This window comes from Geotrypetes seraphini, chromosome 8 (assembly GCF_902459505.1).
Source record: "Geotrypetes seraphini chromosome 8, aGeoSer1.1, whole genome shotgun sequence".
In the NCBI taxonomy this organism is placed as follows: domain Eukaryota; kingdom Metazoa; phylum Chordata; class Amphibia; order Gymnophiona; family Dermophiidae; genus Geotrypetes; species Geotrypetes seraphini.
In genome coordinates, this window is record NC_047091.1 from 178,293,204 (window position 1) to 178,318,062 (window position 24,859).

Sequence of the window (24,859 nt, forward strand, 5' to 3'; positions counted from 1 at the left end):
GGAGCGGCGGATGGAAAAAAACAAGGCTCCGAGGAGGACGTGCAGGCACGGCGTCGCCCGAGGAGAACGACAAGCGCCGGACTTGTGCCGCTTCCATCCCCTTTCGCGGTGCCGCGCCGGCGCTTGGCCTGAGCTGCCGCTTCCTCTGACCTCCGCCCATGCTTAGAGGAAACATTGAACAGGACTATCCCATAATGAACCCAAATATAATAGGAGGGCAGACCAGAAAGACTTAATTAAAGGATACAACTAAAAAGCATGAGATAATGTGTTAAGATCTTTATCACATTGAATACAAATTGGAGAACTTACCAATCCCGAATGAAAAGCTTGTACCTGTGAGAAATAGGCCCTGTACATTCCCTCCATACATAACCCATATTAATTTTAGGTAATCTATAAATTGCTTGGCTAAAATCAAGAAGCGATATCTGAGTCCCTAACTCCTCACTCCAATTTTGTAACAGTTTATCATATGTAAGATTTGGAAGTAAATTCCACCACCACTTATGCAACAAATGTACGGAAATTGGCAAATCCTCACTTTGATTGAAAAAAGTAAGAATTTTATCACGAACTCCACATGAAAGCCCTGTACGCAGCGCTGTACATTTTAACATACAATAGACGGTCCCTGCTCAGAAGAGCTTACAATCTAATTTAGACAGGATATTTCAGGGGTGGGGAGATTACAGTGGGTCTAGGTATCTGGCAGCAGTGAGTGGAGTTAGGAGTTGAAAACAGATTCCAAAACGTGGGCTTTTAGCTTGGATTTGAACGCTGTCAGGGAGGGAGCACGACGTATCGATTCAGACAGCCTGTTCCAGGCATACGGCGCCGCAAGAAAGAAGGGACGGAGTCTGGAGTTGGCGGTGGAAGAGAAGGGTACTTGTTTGATGAACGGAGATCACGGGGAGGAGCATGGGGGAGATAAATGAAAAGAGATAAGAACATAAGACTAGCCTTCCTGGCTCAGACTAATGGTCCATCAAGCCCAGTAGCCCGTTCTCACGGTGGCCAATCCCCATGGAGTAGCAACGTTCCATGCTACCGATCCAGGGCAAGCGGTGGCTTCCCCTGTGTCTTTCTCAATAACAGACTATGGACTTTTCCTCCAGGAACTAGTCCAAACATTTTTTTTCTTTAAAGTTTTTATTCATTTTTAAAACTTTCAACAAGTGTAACATAAGATACAATCATTCCATATTCACATAGGATCTCTAATGATGTAAAGACAGGGTGGTGAACAAATTCAAGGCGAAGGGTCACTAGAGTGGGAAGACTTGATGGGCTTTGGCCCTTTTCTGCCGTCATTTTTCTATGTTTCTATGTTAATATATCATCAAAGTTTAATTCACATCAAATATCCCTCCCCCACTTATACCCAACAATTGTATTTAAGCATAATAATCATAAAATATTCCCTCCCCCTCTCCCCTCAAACCTTTCTTAAAACCAGCTATGATATCCCCTCTGGCAATGCGTTCCAGAGCTTAACTATTCTCTGAGGGAAAAAAATGTCCTCCTATTGGTTTTAAAAGTGTTTCCCTGTAACGTCATCGAGTGTCCCCCTAGTCTTTGTCATTTTTGACGGAGTGAAAAATCGATCCACTTGTACCCGTTCTACTCCACTCAGGATTTTGTAGATTTCAATCATTTCTCTCCTCAACTGTCTTTTTTCCAAGCTGAAGAGCCCTAACCGTTTTAGTCTTTCCTCATCCGAGGCTTCAGAGCGAATGCACTTATAAGTCAGCAAGAGGAGTTTAAACTGTATTTGGAGAAGGACGGGAGAGCCAATGAATCGACTTGAGGAGAGGGTTAATGTGAGAATAGCGGTTCTCACTGCATATGAATCGCGCAACAGCATTTTGAATGGACTGAAGAGGCGAGAGACAGGCGCATGAGGGGCCCGAGAGAAACACGTTGCAGTAGTCTAAGCGCGAGGTGACGAGAGCGTGGACAAGGGTTTTGGTCTTGTGCTCAGAGAGAAGAGGACGGATTTTGGTAATATTATAAAGGAGGAAGCGATAGGATTTGGCAGTTTGTTGGACCTTCTAAAATGGGTTATGTGCGGTGGGGCGGTCTGTCCCAGGCGCCGTCTTGGTGGGGGCACAGGAACCCCTCTTCCTCTCCGCCCACCCCCCACTCCTTCCAACTCTTCCCCCCACCGCTCCTGCGCCTTCACTTCCCCCCCCAACCGCACTTCTAGCTCTTCGCCACCACGAGCAGCAACTCCGACCAACGGCTCGCACCAGCATCGGCTCTTCCTTTGACATCGCTTCCGGGTCCTGTGTCTAGGAAATGACGTCAGAGGGAGAGCCGACGCGGGCAGCAAATCGGTGACGCTGCTTGCGCCAGGAAAGTTAAAGAGATATGGGGGGGGAAGGGGCGTGGGTGCGCGTGGCAGGGAGGAGTATGGAGTGGGGAGGGGCGCCACCGCCACGGCCCCCTCTCACCCTCGCTACACCACTGCTTACCGTGCGTTTAGCATGGCAGCGTTTTACCGGCCGATTATAATAATAATAATAATAATTTTATTTCTTATATACCGCTGTACCGTGAGGTTCTAAGCGGTTTACAGTAGAAACAGAAGAAATGCAATAAATAAGATTAATTAAGATGAAGAGAAAGTACTTAGAGTTCCCTGACTGTCCCAAAGGCTCACATTCTTGCTAAAGTACTTGAGAAGAATAAATTAGTTAGGTTATAAACATAGAGTAGCAGAAGGTAGGAAAACAGTTCATAGGAAAATTAATTTTGAATACTTTATACATTATATATTGTTCAAGGCGGAATACAAATTATAGGAGATTTAGACATTACCAAAAGAATTGCGTAATAAAGATTATCTAGATAAATTACATAACAGTGATTCGTGTACATTACATGGTGTGGTAGAGGATTCAATTATGAGAATTACATATCAAGGGAATCAAGTGATAACAGAATATAGTGGAGATTATCAGTATATACGGTTTACAGATTGGAAGTTACCTAATAATGACGTAAGAAGTTTATTGGATAGTGTGGAAAATGTTTATATAGGAATCAGAGTATGTATGATTATCAAAATGGCTCCCCGCGGTCTTTCCAAGCGTCCTAGTAGCCTCTGATTCTGCCATGCCGATGTATTACAATGAGGTCATTAATATTAAAAATAGGAGTCCAATGGGAAAAAACCGTATTTTAAAGGGCTCCGACAGGGGGTGTTGGTGGGGAACCCCCCACTTTACCTAATAAAGATCGCGCTGGTGTTGTGGGTTGTTTGGGGGGGTTGTAACACCCCTCATTATACTGGAAACTTAACTTTTTCCCTGTTTTTTATGGAAAAAGTTAGGTTTTCAGTATAATGGGGGGTTACACCCTCCACACACCCCCCAACATGGCAGCGTGAGACAGCGGAGGGCCCGGTTTTGGAAAATAGCGCACTGGGGGCAGGAGTCGGTTGGATGAGCCGCCCCCAGACAGAGGATGCACCGGTGATGCGGATCTGTGAGAGAAAGAAGCCGCTCACACCGGGTGCACTTTTTAAAGCCGGTCAAAGGCCGGGACATTAAATCGAAAGTAGCCGTGGCTCGATTAGCCACGCGGCCACGGGGACCCGGAAGCCTCCGGGTCGTTGAAAACGAAGCAGGAATCAAGTAAAAAGGTAAAGAATTCGCGCACAGCGACTTAATCGTGAAAAAACAAGAAAAAATCGCAGTGCTAGAAGGCAGTTGGGGCAGAGCCTGAAAAACACGGCTTCTAGGCTCGCGGAAAATTTTGAACTGGAGACCACGAGGGGATGCGCCCCCTAGTGGAGCAGGAAGGCACACATGCGTGGAGCAGCAGAGCAAACTTAAATCTTCAATCAAGTTTGCTTGAAAATGCTTCCGCATCGGGGCTCCGTAGATGACGTCACCCACATGTGAGAATATCATGCCTGCTTGTCCTGGGATAACTCATGCACGCACGCACAGCAGAATATTGTGCGTGTGTGAGTTATGAGGCGTGTATAAAGATTGCTCAATCCGATTCATGTGTAATAAGGGGGACGCTGAAAAGTTCTCAGCCCGTCAGACGCGTATGATATGTGCTTTCCTTTTTTGGACATTGTATGCACGTTCAGCACTTTATTGGTTTAATAACCTTTTGCACAGCACCAATTATTCAATTGAAAGACTATAAATATATTGTTTATCCTGGAAGAGGCTATATTTATTGGATTAAAAGTGAGGCCTTGGATAACTGACAGAACTGGTTGTTTTTTTACTTGTTTCGTATTTTTTGTTCTCTCTTTTTTGGAGATTTCAGTTTTTATGAACATTTTTTTCTCTTCAATTTTTTGCTTACAGAAACTTCAGACACGATGTGCCACGTGTGTTGAACTTAGGGATCAATATGCGGACTGACTTGTAGATTTCATGGCTCCACGCCATTCCCTTCTTGGTTGGGCTGAGAACTTTTCAGCGGCCCCCCCCCCCCTCGTACTGTGCCTATCTCAATGCTTTGAAACTGAGCCCCATAACATTCCAGACCCCTAAGAGGGCGTCGGAAACGCAGCACACGTTACCTTCTCCGTCTGCGTGTTGGCTGCCTCCAGTAGCACTTCACAGTCACGAACTTTGGTTTTGATTAGTTCCTGCTTGGAGGCGGAAAAGAGGAGGCCCTTGGCATCGAGAGGGCCGATCAGTTCATACCGTATGGGATGGCCTTCCCGGTCAAAGCCACACATCCCTCCAGACAAGAACAGTCGAAGCACCTACGGAGAAAAAGCACACGAAGAGCAACTGCGCAGCTAGGCAAACTGGCCTGCCCAATGGAAGAGCCTCGATCCGACCATCACGCCACGGAGACAGGAGAGCTCTTGATATCAGTGAGCTCAAATCTAGGGTTACCAGACGTTCGGATGTACCCAGACATATTCCAGACGTCCGGATGGCTTTTCAAACCCTGGCACTTTGGCCGGGTTTTGAAAAGCTTCCAGCTCGGGATCGCGTCGGGGATGTCACATGCTCGCGTCATACCAGCGCATTGGCAGATGCTCTCCCGACGCGGCTCCGAGCATGAGAACAGGTTGAGGGGGAGGGGGATGAGGCTGGGGGGGGGGGCGAGGCTGGAGCAGAACAGGGCGTGACTTGGGCAGAATGAGGCGGGCTGGGGGCGGCGCCATGGGTCCAGAGTTTACAATAGTAAAATCTGGAAACCCTACTCGGATCCCAATCTGCAGATGGTAATCTGTATGATTTAAGGACAGTCGCAGCCTCCTTCTGTCTGTGATCAAGGCTCTGCAGGGGGCGCCATTGCACACATAGGCACTTGTTTAGCGAACGGTCACAGAAGGAGCAAAAGAACTCACACTTATGACATCACTATAGGACAGCAACCAATGGGAGAGAGGGTAAATGGGGAGGATCATTGTGACATCAGGCTTTCTGTCTCTGCGAGAAGGGCTACAGAAATCAGGCAGTATATTAGTGTTCAACCAGCAAGAGTTCATTATATAGATTTCAAGAGCCCAAAATTCAGACCATAGCAGGAAGCTCACAGCCACAGGCTGAAATAACCCTGACTGTCCCAGCATTTAATATCTGGGACAGTCAGACCAATGCCTGGTTGTCTCAGGGTTCAATACTGAGACCGCAGCGGTCAATGTTTTGTTGACCACCAACGGCATTAAACCCGTAAATTCAATGATGGGCCATGTCCGAGCACCAGCACTGAATGTCCAGGCTTGCGGAGCTGGATATTCAGCACGTACCCAGCTATGGTTTATTGCAAAAAAACTTAGGACCGACTCCTAGGCGGTCCTATTTAATCAAGATTATGAACCGTAAATATTGCATCGAGAAACTGAAAGGACAGCTTAAGAACAGAATTGTGGTCCACGGCCCCAGCCTCACCTGCTCCACAGGCTGAGCCAGCCACGGCAGCAGTGAATATATGAATGAAAACCAGATAACACCGCTGCCAAATTTAGCTTCTGACGTTAGAGAAGCGAGAAAAGCTGAAAAGCCAGATGGAGAACTCACCTCTGGGGGTTGCCAGATTGTGAGGATGTTGTCCAAACCCATGTGCTTGCGAAACTCTATGTGCTGTTAAAAGAAGAAAGAGGAAACCACTGAGGACGGATCCCACATTCAACAGCTAGTTAATAATAATCATTTTATTTCTTACTAGCTGATGCCCCGGCGTTGCACGGGTATTTAATTATAGCAATAACACTGTAAACGGATTCAAATAAAGATACTTTATAGTGGTGAATGAAATTATTTTTTTACAGCTTAATAAAAAGTACAATATTCAAATTATAATGTGAAATATCTGACAAAATGAATACAATACAACTAACGCAAAACGTGATTATAAACAACATTTTTAGTTTCATCTCCAGGAGCAAGAATATATAAATTCTTGGGTGAACCCACCCTTGAGCAAGCAACATAGAGTTGTGGGCCGAGAGACCCCCAGAACATATCACCCCAGGTAGTGAGGGATCTGCATACCAAGTTTCGTTCAAATCGGTCAAGCCGTTTTTGAATTACAGTGAGAATGGCAGCTTTTTACATTTTTTCCATTGACATGAATGGGTGAAATCTGATTTTCTGTTTGTAGCTCCGCCCACGTGTGCAGGTGGGCCGCGAGACCCCCAGAACATATCACCCCAGGTAGTGAGGGATCTGCATACCAAGTTTCGTTCAAAGCGGTCAAGCCGTTTTTGAATTACAGTGAGAATGGCAGCTTTTTACATTTTTTCCATTGACATGAATGGGTGAAATCTGATTTTCTGTTTGTAGCTCCGCCCACGTGTGCAGGTGGGCCGCGAAACCCCCAGAACATATCACCCCAGGTAGTGAGGGATCTGCATACCAAGTTTCGTTCAAATCGGTCAAGCCGTTTTTGCGTGATCGCGGCACATACACACACACATACATACCTCCGATTTTATAACGCTATACCATAAGTTCAAAGCGGTTTACAACAAGTTACATACAATGAGAGTAAGAGATGTTTACAACAAGTGGTCGGAGGAGAGGGTGGTGTAGTGGTTGGAGCTACAGTCTCAGCACCCTGAGGTTGTGAGTTCAAATCCCGCACTGCTCCTTGTGACCCTGGGCAAGTCACTTAATCCCTATTGCCCCAGGTATATTAGATAGAGTGGGAGTCCACCAGGACAGACAGGGAAAATGCTTGAAGTACCTGTATGCAAACCACTTTGAGCGTGGTTGAAAAACTGCAAAAAGGCAGTATACAAGTCCCAGTCCCTTTCCCTGATGTCATAATGCCTGGCAGAATCCCAAAGAGTAACAACATTTCAGAGCTGAGATTGTGATGTCATAATGCCTCATTTCACCAATGCCTAAGAGCCAGCCTCAACAGTGATGTCACAATGGCTTCTGATATTGCATTGGAGGAGAGTGTGGTGCAGTGGTTAGAGCTACAGCCTCAGCACCCTGAGGTTGTGGGTTCAAATCCCGCACTGCTCCTTGTGACCCTGGGGCAAGTCACTTAATCCCTATTGCCCCAGGTATATTAGATAGAGTGGGAGTCCACCAGGACAGTTAGGGGAAAATGTTTGAGTAGCTGAATAATTTGTAATCCGCATTGAATTGTAGGATATGCAGATATAAATTTTTTTAATTTTTTTTTTTTAAACCTTCCAAATTTATCACCAGACAAATTAAGCAGTTGCTTAGGGAGAAGGTTACCAGACATCCGGACTTCCTTTTGAGCACATGTCCAGGAGTATGGACGGCTTTTCAAAAAGCTGGCACTTTGTCCTCTTCACAGCCCAAAGTGATCAGTGTTCAAGTTTATTAGGATTTTATATACCACCTATCAAGGTTATCTAAGCGGTTTTACATTCAGGTACTCAAGCGGTTTCCCTATCTATCTAACGTACCTGGGGCTCTGGAGGATTAAGTGACTTGCCCGGGGTCTCAAGGAGCAGCGCGGGATTTGAACCCACAACCTCAGGGTGCTGAGGCTGTAGCTTCAACCACGCGCCACACACTCCATTCTGGCTCCTGGGGTCCCAGCGCCCAGGCAAGGACAACCAATGGCTGAGAACACTGTCCGGTGGCGTCACAAAGGGGGCAGGATAGAGCCAGATCGGGAAGGCGTTCCTTAAAGGACGCTTTCGCTGCTCCTGCCGACTTCTTAGCCTTTTTCTTGGCCGTGGGGGTGGACCGGCAGCCGCGCTGAAGTGCAGGTCCCAGGAGGTTCCAGACCCAGCCGGTTGTGCACCCCTCTAGGGCTTGCACCCAGGGCAGCCCGCTCCCTCCCCCTGCCCCGCCCTTGGTACACCACTGGTGCATACCGGAACTTTCACTTTAAAACTTGCCACAAAGTAACCTGACCCGTTTGTCCTTGATCTGTGCAGCTACAGTTTTCCTATAGATTTGAAACTGTAACCTATGTACATAGTATTGCAGGCACATACTCTGCAATTCCCCCCCTCCCAAAATGCCTACATGCAAATCACACAGAAGCAGACACCATACGCTTTTTGCACGCGCACATGGCCGTGCAATTGTCCATGTGAAAAACACGGTTTTGCGCACAGAACATGTCTCTTAGGGCATCTCCGGTGCGCGTGCTGGGAGCCCGTTTAGAGATCTGCAGAATCTGTGCGCATGTAACTCTGCTAAGCGTAATCTCTCTCATCTGTCAGAGGAGTAAAGTCCCTTACCTTTCGGAGCATGGCCTCGGACTTCTGCAGGTTAAAATTCCTGGCTGCAAGACAAGAGCGAAATCCAGAGCGTTAGGTACATTAGACTTTGCACATGGAATGTCAATAACCGACCCTGCTTTGGCAATTCTTCTGATCCCTTTACTTCATGCCGAAAGGGCAACCGGCATGCGTTCACTTTTGAATTCGGGGAGCGCTCCTTTACTCATTTTCAGGAACACGTCAACATGCATTAATATAAATAAACGTGAGCCCCATTGTTCTCAGAGGATCTTTTTGTAAGGGAGTGTGTGGGGCAGTGGTTAAAGCTACAGCCTCAGCACCCTGAGGTTGTGGGTTCAAATCCCATGCTGTTCCTTGTGACCCTGAGCAAGTCACTTAATCCCCCCATAGACATTGAGACTGCCAGGACAGACAAGGAAACATGCTACAGCCTCAGCACCTTGAGGTTGTGGATTCAAACCCACGCTGCTCCTTGTGACCCTGGGCAAGTCACTTAATCCCCCCATTGCCCCAGGTACATTAGGTAGATTGTGAACCCACCGGGACAGACAGGGAAAATGCTTGAATACCTGAATAAATTTCATGTAAACTGTTCTGGGCTCCCCTGGGAGAACAGCATATAAAATTGAATAATTAGTGTGACAAATGACAGAGCTGGTATTGTGATGTCATAATACCTCAATGCACCAATAAGAGCCAACCTCATCAGTGATGTCACAATGGCTTGATTGTCCTATACTTGGCTCACTTTTAATACACTTTGATTTCTAGAGTGGCGCAGTGGTTAAAGCTACAGGCTCAGCACCCTGAGGTTGTGGGTTCAAACCCACACTGCTCCTTGTGACCCTGGGCAAGTCACTTAATCCCCCCATTGCACCACGTACATTAGATAGAACATAAGAACATAAGAATTGCCACTGCTGGGTCAGACCAGTGGTCCATCGCGTCCAGCAGTCACGCGGCGGCCCTCTGGTCAAAGACCAGCACCATGAGACTAGCCCTACCAGCGTACGTCCTTGTTCAGCAGGAACTTGTCCAACCTTGTCTTGAATCCCTGGAGGGTGTTTTCCCCTATAACAGCCTCCGGATGAGCGTTCCAAATTTCTACCACTCCGAGTGAAGAACTTCCTTACGTTTGTACAGAATCTATCCCCTTTTAAGTTCAGAGAGTGTCCTCTCGTTCTCTCTACTTTGGAGAGGGTGAACAACCTGTCTTTCTCTATTAAGTCTATTCCCTTCATTATCTTGAATGTTTCGATCTGTCCCCTCTCAGTCTTGTCTTTTCAAGGGAGAAGAGGCCCAGTTTCTCTAATCTCTCGCTGTACGGCAACTTCTCCAGTCCCTTAACCATTTTAGTCGCTCTTCTCTGGACCCTATCGAGTAGTACCGTGTCCTTCTTCATATACGGCGACCAGTGCTAAACGCAGTACTCCAGGTGAGGGCGTACCGGGACCGAGAGGGAAAAATGCTTGAGTACCTGAATACATTAATGTAAACTGTTCTGAGCTCCCCTGGAAGAATGGTATAGAAAAGTGAATGAATGAATAAATTAAAAAAAAAAAGTTCAGTGATCACAAAAGCATCAAGAATCTTCCAAACAATCGACCACAACCCTGCCTCCTCTACTAGAATATATAAGTATGATTAACTGGCCATAATAGGCTGCAGGGAGAAACATTTCCTTTAGGACACATTTAAGATGTCTTTTTTTATGGTAAAAAATAAAAATCCTCCCGTATTATATAATAATAATAATAATAATAATAATTTTATTCTTATATACCGCCATGCCCATCGAGTTCTAGGCGGTTCACAATAATTACATTAGGATCCGCATTGACATGCCGATTTACAAACAATGTTTTGGGTTTACAGGCAATGTATTGGGTATACAAACAATGTATTGGATTTAGAGCACCTTCTGCCGAACATGGCTGAAGAAGAGGGAGTGGGAAGTAGAGAAGGAGGAAAGCGGTCAATAAAAGGGGGGGGGAAGGGCCGAACGGGCCGATTTACCATGATTTATTGGATTTACAACAACTTTAGCCGAACTTGGCTGATGAAGAAGGAGGAGGGTAAGTGAGCTGGAAGACAGCGATCAATGAAGGGGGAAAGGGGCGGGGCGTGTGGCCAGGTAATTCCGGAGAGGGGGGCGTTAGGGGGCTTGTTTGTTGAATAGGTAAGTTTTGAGTGTTTTTCTGAAGTCGAGGTAAGTGGGAGCCTCGAGAATCATTTGGGCGATCCATGGGTTCATCTTGGCTGCTTGGAAGGCGAAGGTTTTGTCTAGGAATCTTTTAAGATGACAGAGCTTAAGCGAGGGGTAGGCGAACAGTTGAATTCTACGGGATTTCTTGTTGGAGCAGTAAAGGTTAAAGAGGGGATTGATGTATCTTGGCAAGAGGCCGTTTACCGATTTGTAGCAGAAGCATGCAAATTTGAAGAGTACTCTGGATTCGAAAGGCAGCCAGTGGAGTTGGTGGTAGAAAGGGGTGATATGTTCCCATTTCTTTAGGCCATAGATGAGGCGGACGGCTGTGTTTTGGATCACTTTTAGTCTCCTGGTCGTTTTCTTCGTGGAGTTCAGATAAATAATATTACAGTAGTCTAGAATGCTGAGAATGGCAGATTGCACTAGAAGGCGGAACATATAAACACCAATTGTGACCTCTGTGAGTGTCTTTACAAGAAACTGGCGCCTTGTGCAGGTTCTCCCAATGTAGAAAACCAGTCGCCCAATTTCATAGCCTTCTTATGGCCAATTTTCACCTCTATTCAGCAGAGCAGCTCTCTACCTCCACTCCGCACCCCTTCTCGTCCAGCGAGATGGCACTGGAAGGCATGATTAATTAATTAACGTATTTATTTTTAGCAGGGGTCACGGATTCCCACAGTTCTTCACTCAACGTATAATTAAATTCTGGAATTCATTGCCAGAGAATGTGGCGAAAACAGTTTACTTAGCAGGGCTTTTAAAAAGCTTTGGATAATTTCCTCAAAGAAATGTCCCTAAGCTGTTCTTATGAAGGACTTGGGATAAGCAGCACAAAAATCTGCTTCATTCTTTTGGGCTCTTACTTTTGAACTGGACTGGAAACAGGATACTGGGTTTGATGGAGCTTTGGTCTGACCTAGGATGTTCTTATGTCACGGGGCACGGAAGAGACTACAGCTTCCTTCCATGCATAGATCTGTGCCGGGTGGCACGGAACAGCTGATGAACGACCTCCCGCTCCCCTAATCCTTACACTGATCTGTGTGACAGAGAACAGGGGGCACCCACTGACTCTCCCATTCTGTCCTTACATAGGTTCATGTTTCCCTAGGGATCGGCTACCAGGATTGCATCGGATGATTGTTTTCAAAAGGGACTCGTGCAAAACCCATAGATCACATCTGATAAAAGCAATATAATATATATCTTTATAGGAATTTATTGCTGACATAATTAAACGAAGGGCAACCCTTATCCCGTTATCTGATTTTAACTTTACCTCTTATCCTGACTTTTACAGCCATTTGCTATTCATTGCTATCACATTTTCTAAAAACGACATCTGCTTTTAGCTACAAAAACGCTGTTTTAAACCCCGGCATGGCAGTGTCAGAGACTGCTAAAAAAGCTTTGTTGTGATGCAGCGGGAGAGATGCTCATTCTCTCCCCTTGCATCACAACATCCCTCCCCAGCAGCGGCGGCGCAGACACCCCCTGCAATGGCAACACCTCTCCCCCCCCCCTGCAGCTAGAAAGTTCTTCTTTACCCAACATGTGGTGGACACCTGGAATGCGCTTCCAGAGGACGTAATAGGGCAGAGTACAGTACTGGGATTCAAGAAAGGATTGGACAATTTTCTGCTGGAAAAGGGGATAGAGGGGTATAGATAGAGGATTACTGCACAGGTCCTGGACCTGTTGGGCCGCCGCGTGAGCGGACTGCTGGGCACGATGGACCTCAGGATCTGACCCAAAGGAGGCATTGCTTATGTTCTTATTTGTTCAAAACAGGACTCCTGATGCCTCCCTCAGCGCTACGTTACCTCGAAGCCATCTCAAGAGGGTGTAATCGTCCTGGGAAGGAAGGCTGGGCAACACATCCTGCACGTTTTCCCGAAACTGCAAAAATTACAGGCACATAATTAAAGCACCGCGCTTGATCAATGCACATTGGTTATTACTTTCCCGCAGAATAACTTATAAAATTCTACTTCTAACGTTCAAATCCAGAACCTCAAGATTTATCGATAGATTGCTCATTCCCTATAACTCATCGTGACCGCTACGCTAAGGGCTCCTTTTACTAAGGTGTGCTAGCGTTTTTAGCGCACGCACGAAATTACCGGGCGCTAAACTGCGCGGTACGCTTCTAGAATAACGCCAGCTCAAGGCTGGCATTAAGGTCTAGCGCACAGGGCAATTTATCACGCGCGTTAAGGCCCTAACGCACCTTAGTAAAAGGAGCCCTAAATAATCCACATCTTTTAGTCCTACCGTTATTACGTCAAATTGTCTACGATACCACTCGCAAAGTGATCTTCTCTGTAACTGTCCCCCTACTATGGAACTCTCGTCCAACATATTTTCGAGCGGCATCTTCTCTGGATAGATTCAAATCTAACTTTAAAACTTTTATTTAAAGATGCATACGATTTATAATCCCTCAATAATTCCTAACTTCACAAATAATCATAAGCATCATTTTATTTTTATATACCGCAGCACCTCAAACAGTTCCGAGCAGTTTACAGCAATAAAGAGACAACATACCAACAGCGATGTTACATAAGGCATTCCGAAATACATCCGCGAAGGTATAGAATCAAACATATTTATCAAAAAGATAAGTTTTTATTTATTTAAATCATTTTTATTAAATTTTCAATATAAACACAAACAATAATATCAAATAAAAATAATTAATTAACTAATTGAATAACAACTCATTCCTTCTAAACATCAAAAAGATAAGTTTTAACTGATCTTCTAAAGGTTTGATACGAGGAAGCATTTAAGATAAGTTCGCTTAAACATTCATTTCATTTACCAGCTTTAAATGATAGGGTCCTCTCTAGGAACCTCTTTTCGATACAACCCTTCGGGGTTGGGGAAGGAAACAAATAAGCTCTACGTGTACGACTGGTACCGCCAAAGATATCAAACTGGTACAGAAGATAGTTTGGAGCAGAATGAGTTAAAGTTTTAAAACAGGGGTGCCCAATACGTCGATCGCGATCGACCAGTAGCTCAGGAAGGCAATGTGAGTCGATCGCGGAGCCCATCCCGGGCTCCGTGATAGACTCGTGTTGCCGTCCTGATCTACGGGCTGATCAGCCTTCCTCTCCAGTGTTCTCCCTAGGGCCTTTTAGCTGGGCAGTCCTCCCAGCTGTCATCTGCCGCTGCTGAACATTAAAAAAACCCCAAAAAAACCGGCTTGGAGATTTCAGCCCGTAGCGAACTTATGCTCCGGGGCTCTAACGTGTGCGTGCCGACTTCTCTTCCCTCCGAAACCGGAAGTTATGTCCGGGGAGGGGGGGAGGGAGAAGGGAAGCCGGCACGCACATGTTGAGAGCCCTGAAGCAAGCGTTCGCTATGGGCTAATGCGGGAGACAGGTTAGTGAAGCATTTGTTCTTCTTCCTGCCGGGTCCTGCCTACTTTCTGTTTCCGCGAAGGCAGGACCCGGCAGCATTTCCCCCAATAGGTTGATCACAATTTTGGGCTGATCAGCCTTCCTCTTCCCGACGGCAGAATTGGCGTCGGGGAGAGGAATGCTGGTTGGCCAAAGCAGGGAGAGCTTGGGGCCTGTTATTGGTGGCGTTTGGGTCCTGGTCCCCGATGGCAATGGCAGTGGCTTGGGGGAGGGCAGGGAGAAATAAAGAAAAAGGGCAGGCAGGGAGACAGAAGGAAAGAAGAGAAACAGAAAAAAAAGAAAGGGAGGCAGAAAGAAAGAAAGGGCAGGGAAGAGGAAGGAAAAGTTGGGGGAAGGAATGAGGTCTGGAGGAGAGGAAGCATACAGGCTAAAAGAAGGGAAGAAAGATTGGATGCACAGTCAGAAGAAGAAAGTGCAATCAGAGACTCATGAAATCACCAGACAAGGTAGGAAAAATGATTTGATTTTAAATTTCGTGATCAAAATGTGTCTGAATTTATATCTGCTGTCTATATTTTACACTAAGGTCCCCTTTTACTAAACCGCAATAGAGGTTTTTAGTGCAGGGAGCCTATGAGTGTCGAGAGCAGCCCTGGGCATTCAGCGCAGCTCCCTGCGCTAAAAACTGCTATCGTGGTTTAGTAAAAAGGGAGGGGGGTATATTTGTCTATTTTTGTATGGTTGTTACTGAGGTAATAGTGTATAGAGTCATCTGCTTTGACCTCTTTGAAAAACCCTGGAATAGGAATGATAATTAACATTTTCTATGCGTACAGTGTGCTTTGTGGGTTTTTTTATTTTATTGTTGGTAGATCATTTTGACTTGGTCATTTAAAAAGTAGTTCGCAAGCCCAAAAAGTGTGGGCACCCCTGTTTTAAAACATAAGACAGGCAAACTTGAAAATAATTCTGGCTTCCACAGGTAACCAATGTCATTTTTAATAATAGGGACTTACGATTTTTTTCAAGCCAAAAATAAGATGAACTGCTGTGTTCTGAATCATGCGTTAATCTCATGATAGTTCTCTTAAAGGATCCCAAGTATATCACATTACAGTAATCTAAGATGCTTAGAATCATCAGACTGGACTAACAATCTGAAAGATGAGAAGTCAAACTAGTCTTTGATAGTGCGGAGTTTCCACTTAGGAGTCTTCTATGCTGTCTTTGCCTGGTGCCTTCCTGCCCAATAATGACCCAGATAAGTTCATTGCAACTTTGTTGCCTCTTTGAATAATTTGAACAGCCAACATCAAGAGTTTACTTCGATGTTCACAGCACAATTGTAGCCATATATTTAAACTGTTAGGTCAGGAAAGGAGGTTTTTGAGCCAGTGAGGTACTTGTTACTAGAGAATGACATGTGACAAAATTCATCACCGTCCCCGTCCCCGTGGATAACCGCGGGAAACCATCTTGATGTCATTATTCAAGGAGAGAGGGAAGAATGGGCCCAACCACAGACCCTTAAGCCTTGCATTGAAGAATGTTGGTGTAGAAGGACCGAGGTTGAGATAGACACGCAAGAATGGCCCAGGATTGTTTCCCGCGGTTATCCGGTGATGAATTCTGTCACCGTGTCATTCTCTACTTGTTACCCTTTCCAGTATGCTTGCTTAGTACAACACCTGCAGCTTACGGGGTCCTAAGGCTCTTTAAGAAAATTGAATTTGAAAGAAGAAAAGGTAAAGGAGATTCGTCACATTTCAAAGTTGATAGACAAAATTGAACTGACAAAAAAGAGGGGTATTGGCAGTGAATATTTTGTTGGAAAATGAGCCCTGCTATTTACCCTTCTCCATTCAGTATATTGACCATTTAAACTTGCTCTCTGTTTTCTGTCTTTCAACCATTTCCTAATCCATAAAAGGGTGTTGTTACCTCCTATCCCATGACTTTCTAATTTCCTCAGAAGTCTTTCATGAGGTACTTTGTCAAATACCTTTTGAAAATCCAAATACACAAGATCAACCGGTTCACCTTTATCCACGTGTTCATTCACCCCTGCAAAGAAATGCAGCAGATTGGTGAGGCAAGATGTCCCTTGACTAAATCCATGTTGGCTTTCTCTCATTAAACCTTGCTTATGCATATGTTCTGTCATTTTGTTCTTTATAATAGTCTCTACCATTTTGCTCAGTCCGAGGTCAGACCCACTGGTCTATAATTTCCTGGATCACCTCTGGAACCCTTTTTAAAAATCGGCATCACGTTGGCCACTCTCCAGTCTTCTGGTGCTATGCTGGATTTTAAAGAAACATTATAAATTACTAACAATAGCTCTGCAAGTTAATTTCTCAATTCTATCAGCATTCCAGGATGTATACCATCATGGCTTCTGCAAGGGCAGGTCATGCCTCACGAACTTATTATACTTCTTTGAGTGGGTAACCAGCCAGGTGGATAAAGGGGAATCCATAGATATCATTTACTTTGACTTCCAAAAAGCCTTCGACAAGGTGCCACACGAAAGACTACTAAGGAAGCTATGGAACCATGGGGTGCAAGGGGAGGTCCACCAATGGATCAAAAACTGGTTGGCGGACAGGAAACAGAGGGTTGGAGTAAAGGGACATTACTCAGACTGGCAACGAGTCACGAGCGGAGTTCCACAGGGGTCGGTGCTGGGACCGCTCCTATTCAATATATTCATTAACGACCTGGAAGCAGGAACAAAATGTGAGGTTATTAAATTTGCGGATGACACCAAACTATATCGCAAGGTCAATAACATGGAGGACTGCGAAGATCTCCAAAAAGATCTGACAACACTGGAAAAATGGGCCAAAAAGTGGCAAATGAGTTTCAACATAGGGAAATGCAAGGTCATGCATATAGGGAAAAAAACCCCGAAGTTCACTTACAAAATGGGGGGATCAGCGCTAGGGGTGAGCGACCTTGAAAGAGACCTGGGAGTGATGGTAGACACAACACTGAAGTCGTCGGCGCAGTGTGCCACGGCCTCAAGGAAAGCAAACAGAATGTTGGGTATCATTAAGAAGGGTATCACAACCAGGACAAAGGAAGTCATCCTGCCACTGTATCGTGCTATGGTGCGCCCGCACCTGGAGTACTGTGTTCAGTTCTGGTCGCCGTACCTCAAGAAGGACATGGAGGTACTTGAGAGAGTCCAGAGAAGAGCAACTAAGCTAATAAAGGGCATGGAGGACCTCTCATATACTGACAGACTGAAAAGGCTAGGGCTTTTCTCCCTGGAAAAGCGGAGACTTAGAGGAGACATGATAGAAACCTTCAAGATCATGAAGGGCATAGAAAAAATAGACAGGGACAGATTTTTCAAATTAAGGGGATCAATAAGTACAAGGGGGCACTCAGAGAAATTGAAAGGGGAGAGGTTTAGAACAAACGCCAGGAAGTTCTTTTTCACACAGAGGGTGGTGGATACATGGAACGCGCTACCAGAGGATGTGATAAACAGGAGCACGCTACAGGGGTTCAAAGAAGCTTTGGATAGGTACTTGGAAGACAAAGGGATTGAGGGGTACAGATAAGAGTAAAGGTAGATTATAGGGATGGGATTAGAGGTAAGTTACAAAATTAATCAGGGACCACTGTTCAGGCACTAGGCCTGATGGGCCGCCGCGGGAGCAGACCGCTGAGCAAGATGGACCTCTGGTCTGACTCAGCGGGGGCAACTTCATATGTTCTTATGGTCCAGGTGATTTGCTACTGTTCAATTTGTCAAATTGACCCATTACATCTTCCAGTGTTACAGAGACTTGTGTGAGTTTCTCCGGTTCATCAGAATTGAACATCAATTCTGGCACCTCCGTAAAGACCGAAGCAAAAGAATTCATTTAATCTCTCCGTTTTGGCCTTGTCTTCCCTGAGAGCCCCTTTTATCCCTAGGTCATCTAACGGACCAACCGATTCTTTTCCCAGCTTCTTGCTTTTAATATACCTAAAAAAGTTTTTGCTTCCAGCGCAATCTTCTTTTTAAGGTCTCTCGTCACCTTCCTTATTAGCACTTTGCATTTGACTTGACATTCCTTGTGCTCTTTACAATTATTTTCAGTCGGATCCTTCTTCTGAAGGATTCTCCTTTAGCTCTAATAGTTTCCTTCACCTCACTCGTTAACCACGTCAGAGGTGAACTGAGAGCACTACAGCTGGAGAGGACGAGGAGCATTGCATACAGCTGCCTTGCTCCTGCTCTCCGCCGCCGGTTTTTTTTTTCCCAAGTCGGCACATCGTGACGCCGCTCTCTTCACAGTGCCGCCTGAGGCCTCCGCCTCATTTGGCCTCATCACAGGGATGTCTCCGGGCACTCCACTACCCACTACATCCTCAGTGTGAACTCCACTTACCACTATGCCCTTCCCCTCCAGGTCTCTACTCACTGGCCCATGCCGTTGCCCCGTGTCTTTGTGTGTGCTTGACTTCAAAATGGCAGAGCCATGGCCCACCCGTGTTTGCGCCTCTGTGTTGAACAGGACTGTAGATATGTCACTGGTGGAACAGAATTCTCAGATGTGTCTCGGTTGCGTCAGGTAAGCGGGTGGACATGTGGCACATGTGCCCAGAGATAGCTATTGGGGTGCATTGTCCAGTGCAAATATTTAAAGGAGCACAATACATATAGGCTAAGGGGATGCAATGCTGCGTGATTTCCTCCCTACACCTTGGGTCCTACCTGGACTGACCTCCAACCCGATCCTAGGACTGAAGAGACTATATGGGGGTGGGGGTGGGGGAGGGGGCGGTCTACTGCCACGAAATAAAATTGTGCACTTTGGTAATAGCATGCATGAGTGAGATAGATAAGATGCTAATAATGAAACTTTACTTTAAAAATAGGTTGATAAAATTTTGTGGAGATTTGGTTAGAATTTTTCCTGATGTCTCAAGAGCTACACAATTAAGAAGGAAAGAATTTTTGAAATGAAGAACAAGAGCTTTAGCTCTTGAGGCATCGTTTTATCTAAAATTTCCATGTAAATGTCTTGTTAAATTACAGAAACGAGAAAAAAACCTCCCAAACCCCAAGAAAAGAAAATGACTAAGGGAAAGAGACAAAGACCAACTGCCAGCTCGATCAATAATAATACCTCGCTTTTCAAGCTGTGTCGGAGAAACTGAGAGACCCAGCGCAGTCAAGTTCCTGAAGAAGGGGGTGTGCACCCCCGAAACGGAGTCCCGTAGGACGAAGCCATCATTCGCTGACTGCTTACACACGGAGAAGCTAAGTTCTTCTAGTTTGTGTTTTGCTTGGTTTGATTTGGACACTCATTTTCCTTTTGGTCCCCTGACTAGGGGATAGAGACAAATCTCAACTTAATTTATCGGTGTGTTTTTTTTATATATATTTTTTCACACATATTGCACTTTATAGTTGCACTTTATTTACTCATTTATCATGCGGAGAGAGCCCGGGGATGTTTCGCAGTTAACACTCTTCTGGGTGTAAACCCGCGTCAGCTTTTCCCTGGGGTCTCCCAGCGGTGGCTGTGTGACTGAGGGCTCTCCCGCTTAAATATTTAACAAACTGGCAGTTGGTCTTTGTCTCTTTCCCTTAGTCATTTTCTTTTCTTGGGGTTTGGGAGGTTTTTTTCTAGTTTTTGTGATTTTTCCACCTCCATTTTTGTAGGGTTCATTTTTTGTTCTTTGTTAAATTACAGGACATTGAATCTGTATTTTGGGATCCCATTCAATTGCAACAATTTCTAATAGCTCGAGAACAGAAATGAGCTTCTTTTTTCTTTTTTTTTAATGTTTCACTACTGAGAAAATTGGAGGATATAAAAGTCCCAAATAGTAGGGAACGGTTAAAGATTCATCTGAATCAAGAACCAATTCTTAGTTTTCTTCATATTTTTGTTAGTTGAAAATGTACCATGTCTTCCCATGTTGTGGGCTTGAAAAGGAATTTTGTTTTGTATGTATAAGTAACGTTAAAATTTTGTGTAAGAATCCTTTTTTTCTTGGTATCATCTGATATTGTAATTACTAGTTGTTTAGCCCGTTACATTAACGGGTGCTAGCAGCCCTTCTCCCTTACTTTTACCTCCTCCCTGTCCAGCAGCACCCCCACCCATTCCCTGCTCCCCCTATATAGCAGTAGCCCTTCTCCTTTTATCTCCCCCTGTTCAGCATCACCCCATTTCCAGCTCCCCATATCCAGCAGTAGCTCTTCTCCTTTGCAGGAGCCCTTCTCCCTTCCTTTTACCTCCCCCCCCCTTTCCTGTCTAGCAGCACCTCTTCCCTGCTTCCCCTATCCAGCAGTAGGCCTCCCTTCCTGTTACCCCCCTGTCCAGAATCACCTCTTCCCTGCTCCTCCTGTACTGCAGCACCCCCTTACCTGCTCCTCCTGTCCAGTCCGGTGATCTCCAGCCATCGGGCCGGCTCCTGCAGGGAGTCTAGTCCCTGTCCGGTCCCCGCCAGGCATGCGAGCCTGCTCCGCCCCCTCCCGACCTGCCGGGAGTATTTGAATTAGACCCGACGGTTCCTGTTGAGGGAAGCACTCCTCACCGGACTCAGCGGTGAACTCCAGCCATCGGGCCGACATCCGCCTTGTTTTGGTTTTTTTTTTTAGTTGAAAGACGCGGCGGTGGCTCCTCTCATGATCCCCCACCTGCGTCGGAAGTCTGACGCAGGCGGGGATCGTGAGAGGAGCCACCGCCGCGTCTTTCAAAGAATCGTAAGCCGCGCATGCGCACTTCCTATGTGTCGCTACAGCTCACGGAAAACCGGCACACACTTAGGAAGTGCGCATGCGCGGCTTACCATTTTATTATATTAGATTAAATTTGTATAAAAAATTAAAAAATTGTGCACTACTCAGACTTTTTTTTTTTACTGCATCCCTCCTTTCCCCACTAAACAGTGCCAGTAATATATTTTCACCAGAACAATAGGCGAAATGAACTTGGATGCAGTAATTAGGTTCTCAAGGTCTCAATTTCTCTGCTTAACAAGGGGAGATTAGATTGCGTCAGTAAAGCTTAGGATTAGTTCTAGCCCTCTTAGACCTGACAGCACAAAGATTCCATGGAGATTACACTGCACCTAAATTTGTTCCCAAAGGATCCCTCTCCCCCCCCCCCCCCACCTCACCACCTTTTTCCAGGAGCTGAGTTGGCTTACTCAGCCCTTGACTCCTCCCCCCATCAGGAACGTGACTAGGAGGGTGGGAGGGTGTAGATCAGTGGTCTCAAACTTGTGGCCCGGGGGCCACATGCGGCCCACCAGGTACTATTTTGAGGCCCTCAGTATGTTTATTATAATCACAAGAGTAAAATAAAACAGTTTCTTGATCACATGTCTCTTTAGCTATAAATTACCATATTATTATCAAGACTTAGCCAAAAGGAAAGATTTATAAACTATAAAAAGTTGTACCTCATGCAAAATTGTCATTTCTTTAATAAGACATTAATTATTTTTTTTCTGCGGCCCTCCGAGTACCTCCAAATCTAAAATGTGGCCTTAGGATATTACTGCAGAAGACCATAGAGGGTAGAATTGGTAGGTCTAGAAATCAGAATGTGACACTTTAGAAAGGCAGTTTGAAAATCTATCAGAAATAACACTGAGACCTTGGACAGTTCATTAACCCCACGGATCACAGTTTCACCCAACTGCAATTGGGTAATAAAGGCATATAAATCCTCCTTTGTGAGATCATAGGCGCTAAAGTCCTGCAGTCACACGCAACAGGGATGGAGAGGGAGCTGGATGTGTGTTCCTGTGCCAGAGACTGTGGCACGATAGGGGGAATGTTTTTAGGATAATAAATTGAACACCAAAAGGAAAATAAGATAATACTAACAACACATTTTTTTGGATTAGCTTTGGAGGGTCAAAACCGTCTTCCTCAGGGCACCACGGGGAGAGTGTGGCGCAGTGGTTAAAGCTACAGCCTCAGCACCCTGAAGTTGTGGGTTCAAATCCCACACTGCTCCTTATGACCCTCAGCAAGTCACTTAATCCCCCCCCCCATTGCCCCAGGTACATTAGAGAGATTGTGAGCCCACCAGGACAGACAGGGAAAAAATGCTTGAGTACCTGAATAAATTGATATAAACCGTTCTGAGCTCCCCTGGGAGAACGGTCTAGAAAATGGAATAAATTTCAGCCTCTGCTAACCAGAGCTGGTATTGTGAGGTCATAATGCCTCATTCCACCAATAAGAGCCAACCTCATTAGTGATGTCACAATGGCTTCATTGTTCTATACTTGGCTCACTTTTGATATTGTATTGGAGGAGAGTGTGGTGCAGTGGTTAAAGCTACAGCCTCAGCACCCTGAGGTTGTGGGTTCAACCACAAGCTGCTCCTTGTGACCCTGGGCAAGTCACTTAATCCCCCCCATTGCCCCAGGTCAATTAGAGAGATTGTGAACCCACCAGAATAGACAGGGAAAAAGTGCTTGAGTACCCGAATAAATTGATATAAACCGTTCTGAGCCCCCCGGGGAGAACGGTATAGAAAATAGAATAAATAAATAACAGGAAAAGATATAAGTGAAGCAGAAGGGCGGTGGGGAAAAGTCATGAATTCCTATTTTAAGGTGTTGAAATCATCACACAGAGAGTTATCAGGCTCTCCATGAATCCCACAGGAAGTGGCAGCAGGAGATCAAGACGAGGAGCCTTTTTGCACTGGAGGTCGATATAACAATAAGGGGAATTTAAGGAAACCATATGCTCTTAAGCAGAAAAAAAAATTGCATTTCAGACTGTTCCCTTCTGGAAGAACTTTGCATTGTAACGAAAAACAAGCTAAAGCACTAGCACGTCTCTTTCAAAGATAGGCGACAAGCCCCCCCCCCCCCCCCCCCAAATGTTGCCAGGTCAAGTGAGAAACCAAAGAAAGGCTCACGGTTCTGGCGTATCCACTGCAGATAACAGAAAAGCCCGGGCTACGCTGGAACTCGCAGTTCCTGCCTCTCCCAGCAGGGGGAGCCCGCAGCAAGCGTTGCCGCGGCCCAGTCGCTTTCTCAGGCTAGGAGGAAGATGCCCGGCGATCTCCAGCAGGCACAGGACACCCTTTCCGTATTAGCAGCCTCTGGGCAACTGCGATCTCAAGCCATCCGGCACAAGCCCATCCCTTCCTCGGATGACACCGCGCTTCCTTCTGGTCCCACGTCAAGTTCAGCACTAGGGACCGACTGAAGTGTCCGTCTTTCTGCCACCTATTCTGACTGAGGCTTTTGCATCGAGAGCTCGAGATCCAAACGCAAAAAGTAACTAAGTGCCAACTGTGCCCCCCAGAGAGCCCCTACTGCCAACTGCACCCCTAGTGCCAACTGCCGCCATCCCTCACCCCCAGCAGCCCTCCCTGCCAACCCCAGAGGGGGTGCTGGGCTCACCTTGGCCAGCGCCTCGGCTTGTTTAGGGCTTAGATCCCCCACTCGCCCGCTCATGGTCGCCGGGAAGCCGAAGATGTCGGTGCAAATCCAGCTCAGCAGGTGAAGATCCGGCGGCTTTGACCTTTAAAGGAGCGCAGTGCCGGCTTCGGCAGAAGAAAGGAGGGGGAGGATGGAGGAGGGGCAGGGGCGGGCCTGGGCAGGGCCCAGAGTGGGAGTGGTGGGGCTGCCCGGTGCGTCTGGATAGAAAGAGCAGGGAGGCATCGCGGACTGATGTCTGTCCTGGTCCCCCTCTTCACCCCTGCGGCTCTTGGAACAGAAAGTAAAACACGGATCCTGCGAATCTCCCTGCCTGAAGGTGGATCACAATGGGGGTGGAGCAAAAAGCTGGAGATAAAAAAATAAAACACGGATCCTGCGGATCTCCCTGCCTGAAGGCGGACCACGGTGGGGGTGGAGCAAAGAGCTGGAGATAAGAAAGTAAAACACGGATCCATTGGATCTCCCTGACTGAAGGTGGACCACGGTGGGGGTGGAGCAAACAGCTGGAGATAAGAAAGTAAAACACGGATCCTACGGATCTCCCTGCCTGAAGGTGGACCACGGTGGGGGTGGAGCAAACAGCTGGAGATAAGAAAGTAAAACACGGATCCTGCGGATCTCCCTGCCTGAAGGTGGACCACGGTGGGGGTGGAGCAAAGAGCTGGAGATAAGAAAGTAAAACACGGATCCATTGGATCTCCTTGACTGAAGGTGGACCACGATGGGGGTGGAGCAAAGAGCTGGAGATAAGAAAGTAAAACACGGATCCTGCGGATCTCCCTGCCTGAAGGTGGACCACAATGGGGGTGGAGCAAAGAGCTGGAGATAAAAAAGTAAAACACGGATCCTGCGGATCTCCCTGCCTGAAGGTGGACCACAATGGGGGTGGAGCAAAGAGCTGGAGATAAAAAAGTAAAACACGGATCCTGCGGATCTCCCTGCCTGAAGGCGGACCACGATGGGGGTGGAGCAAAAAGCTGGAGATAAAAAAGTAAAACACGGATCCTGCGGATCTCCCTGCCTGAAGGCGGACCACGGTGGGGGTGGAGCAAACAGCTGGAGATAAGAAAGTAAAACACGGATCCTGCGGATCTCCCTGCCTGAAGGTGGACCATGGTGGGGGTGGAGCAAAAAGCTGGAGATAAAAAAATAAAACACGGATCCTGCGGATCT

The 24,859-nt window shown here is 46.3% G+C and overlaps 1 protein-coding gene across 3 annotated transcripts in view; it reads right to left on the reverse strand.

Annotated features, from left to right (window-relative positions):
• Window positions 1-24,427, reverse strand: part of SEC14L2 (SEC14 like lipid binding 2) — a 53,581-nt gene extending 29,154 nt beyond the window's left edge. Inside the window, exons 1-5 of one of the 3 annotated variants that reach the window (XM_033956969.1) lie at window positions 23,648-24,426; window positions 12,710-12,785; window positions 8,672-8,715; window positions 6,012-6,074; window positions 4,553-4,741 (exon numbers count right to left, since the gene is read on the reverse strand). In XM_033956969.1, coding sequence (XP_033812860.1) covers window positions 4,553-4,741; window positions 6,012-6,074; window positions 8,672-8,715; window positions 12,710-12,785; window positions 23,648-23,701 — 426 coding nt within the window. In that variant the 5' untranslated portion in view covers window positions 23,702-24,426. Of the gene's footprint in view, window positions 1-4,552; window positions 4,742-6,011; window positions 6,075-8,671; window positions 8,716-12,709; window positions 12,786-23,647 lie in introns of all 3 variants that reach the window. The other 2 variants (XM_033956970.1, XM_033956971.1) reach the window with 2 other exon arrangements.
• Window positions 24,428-24,859: the final 432 nt, after the last annotated feature.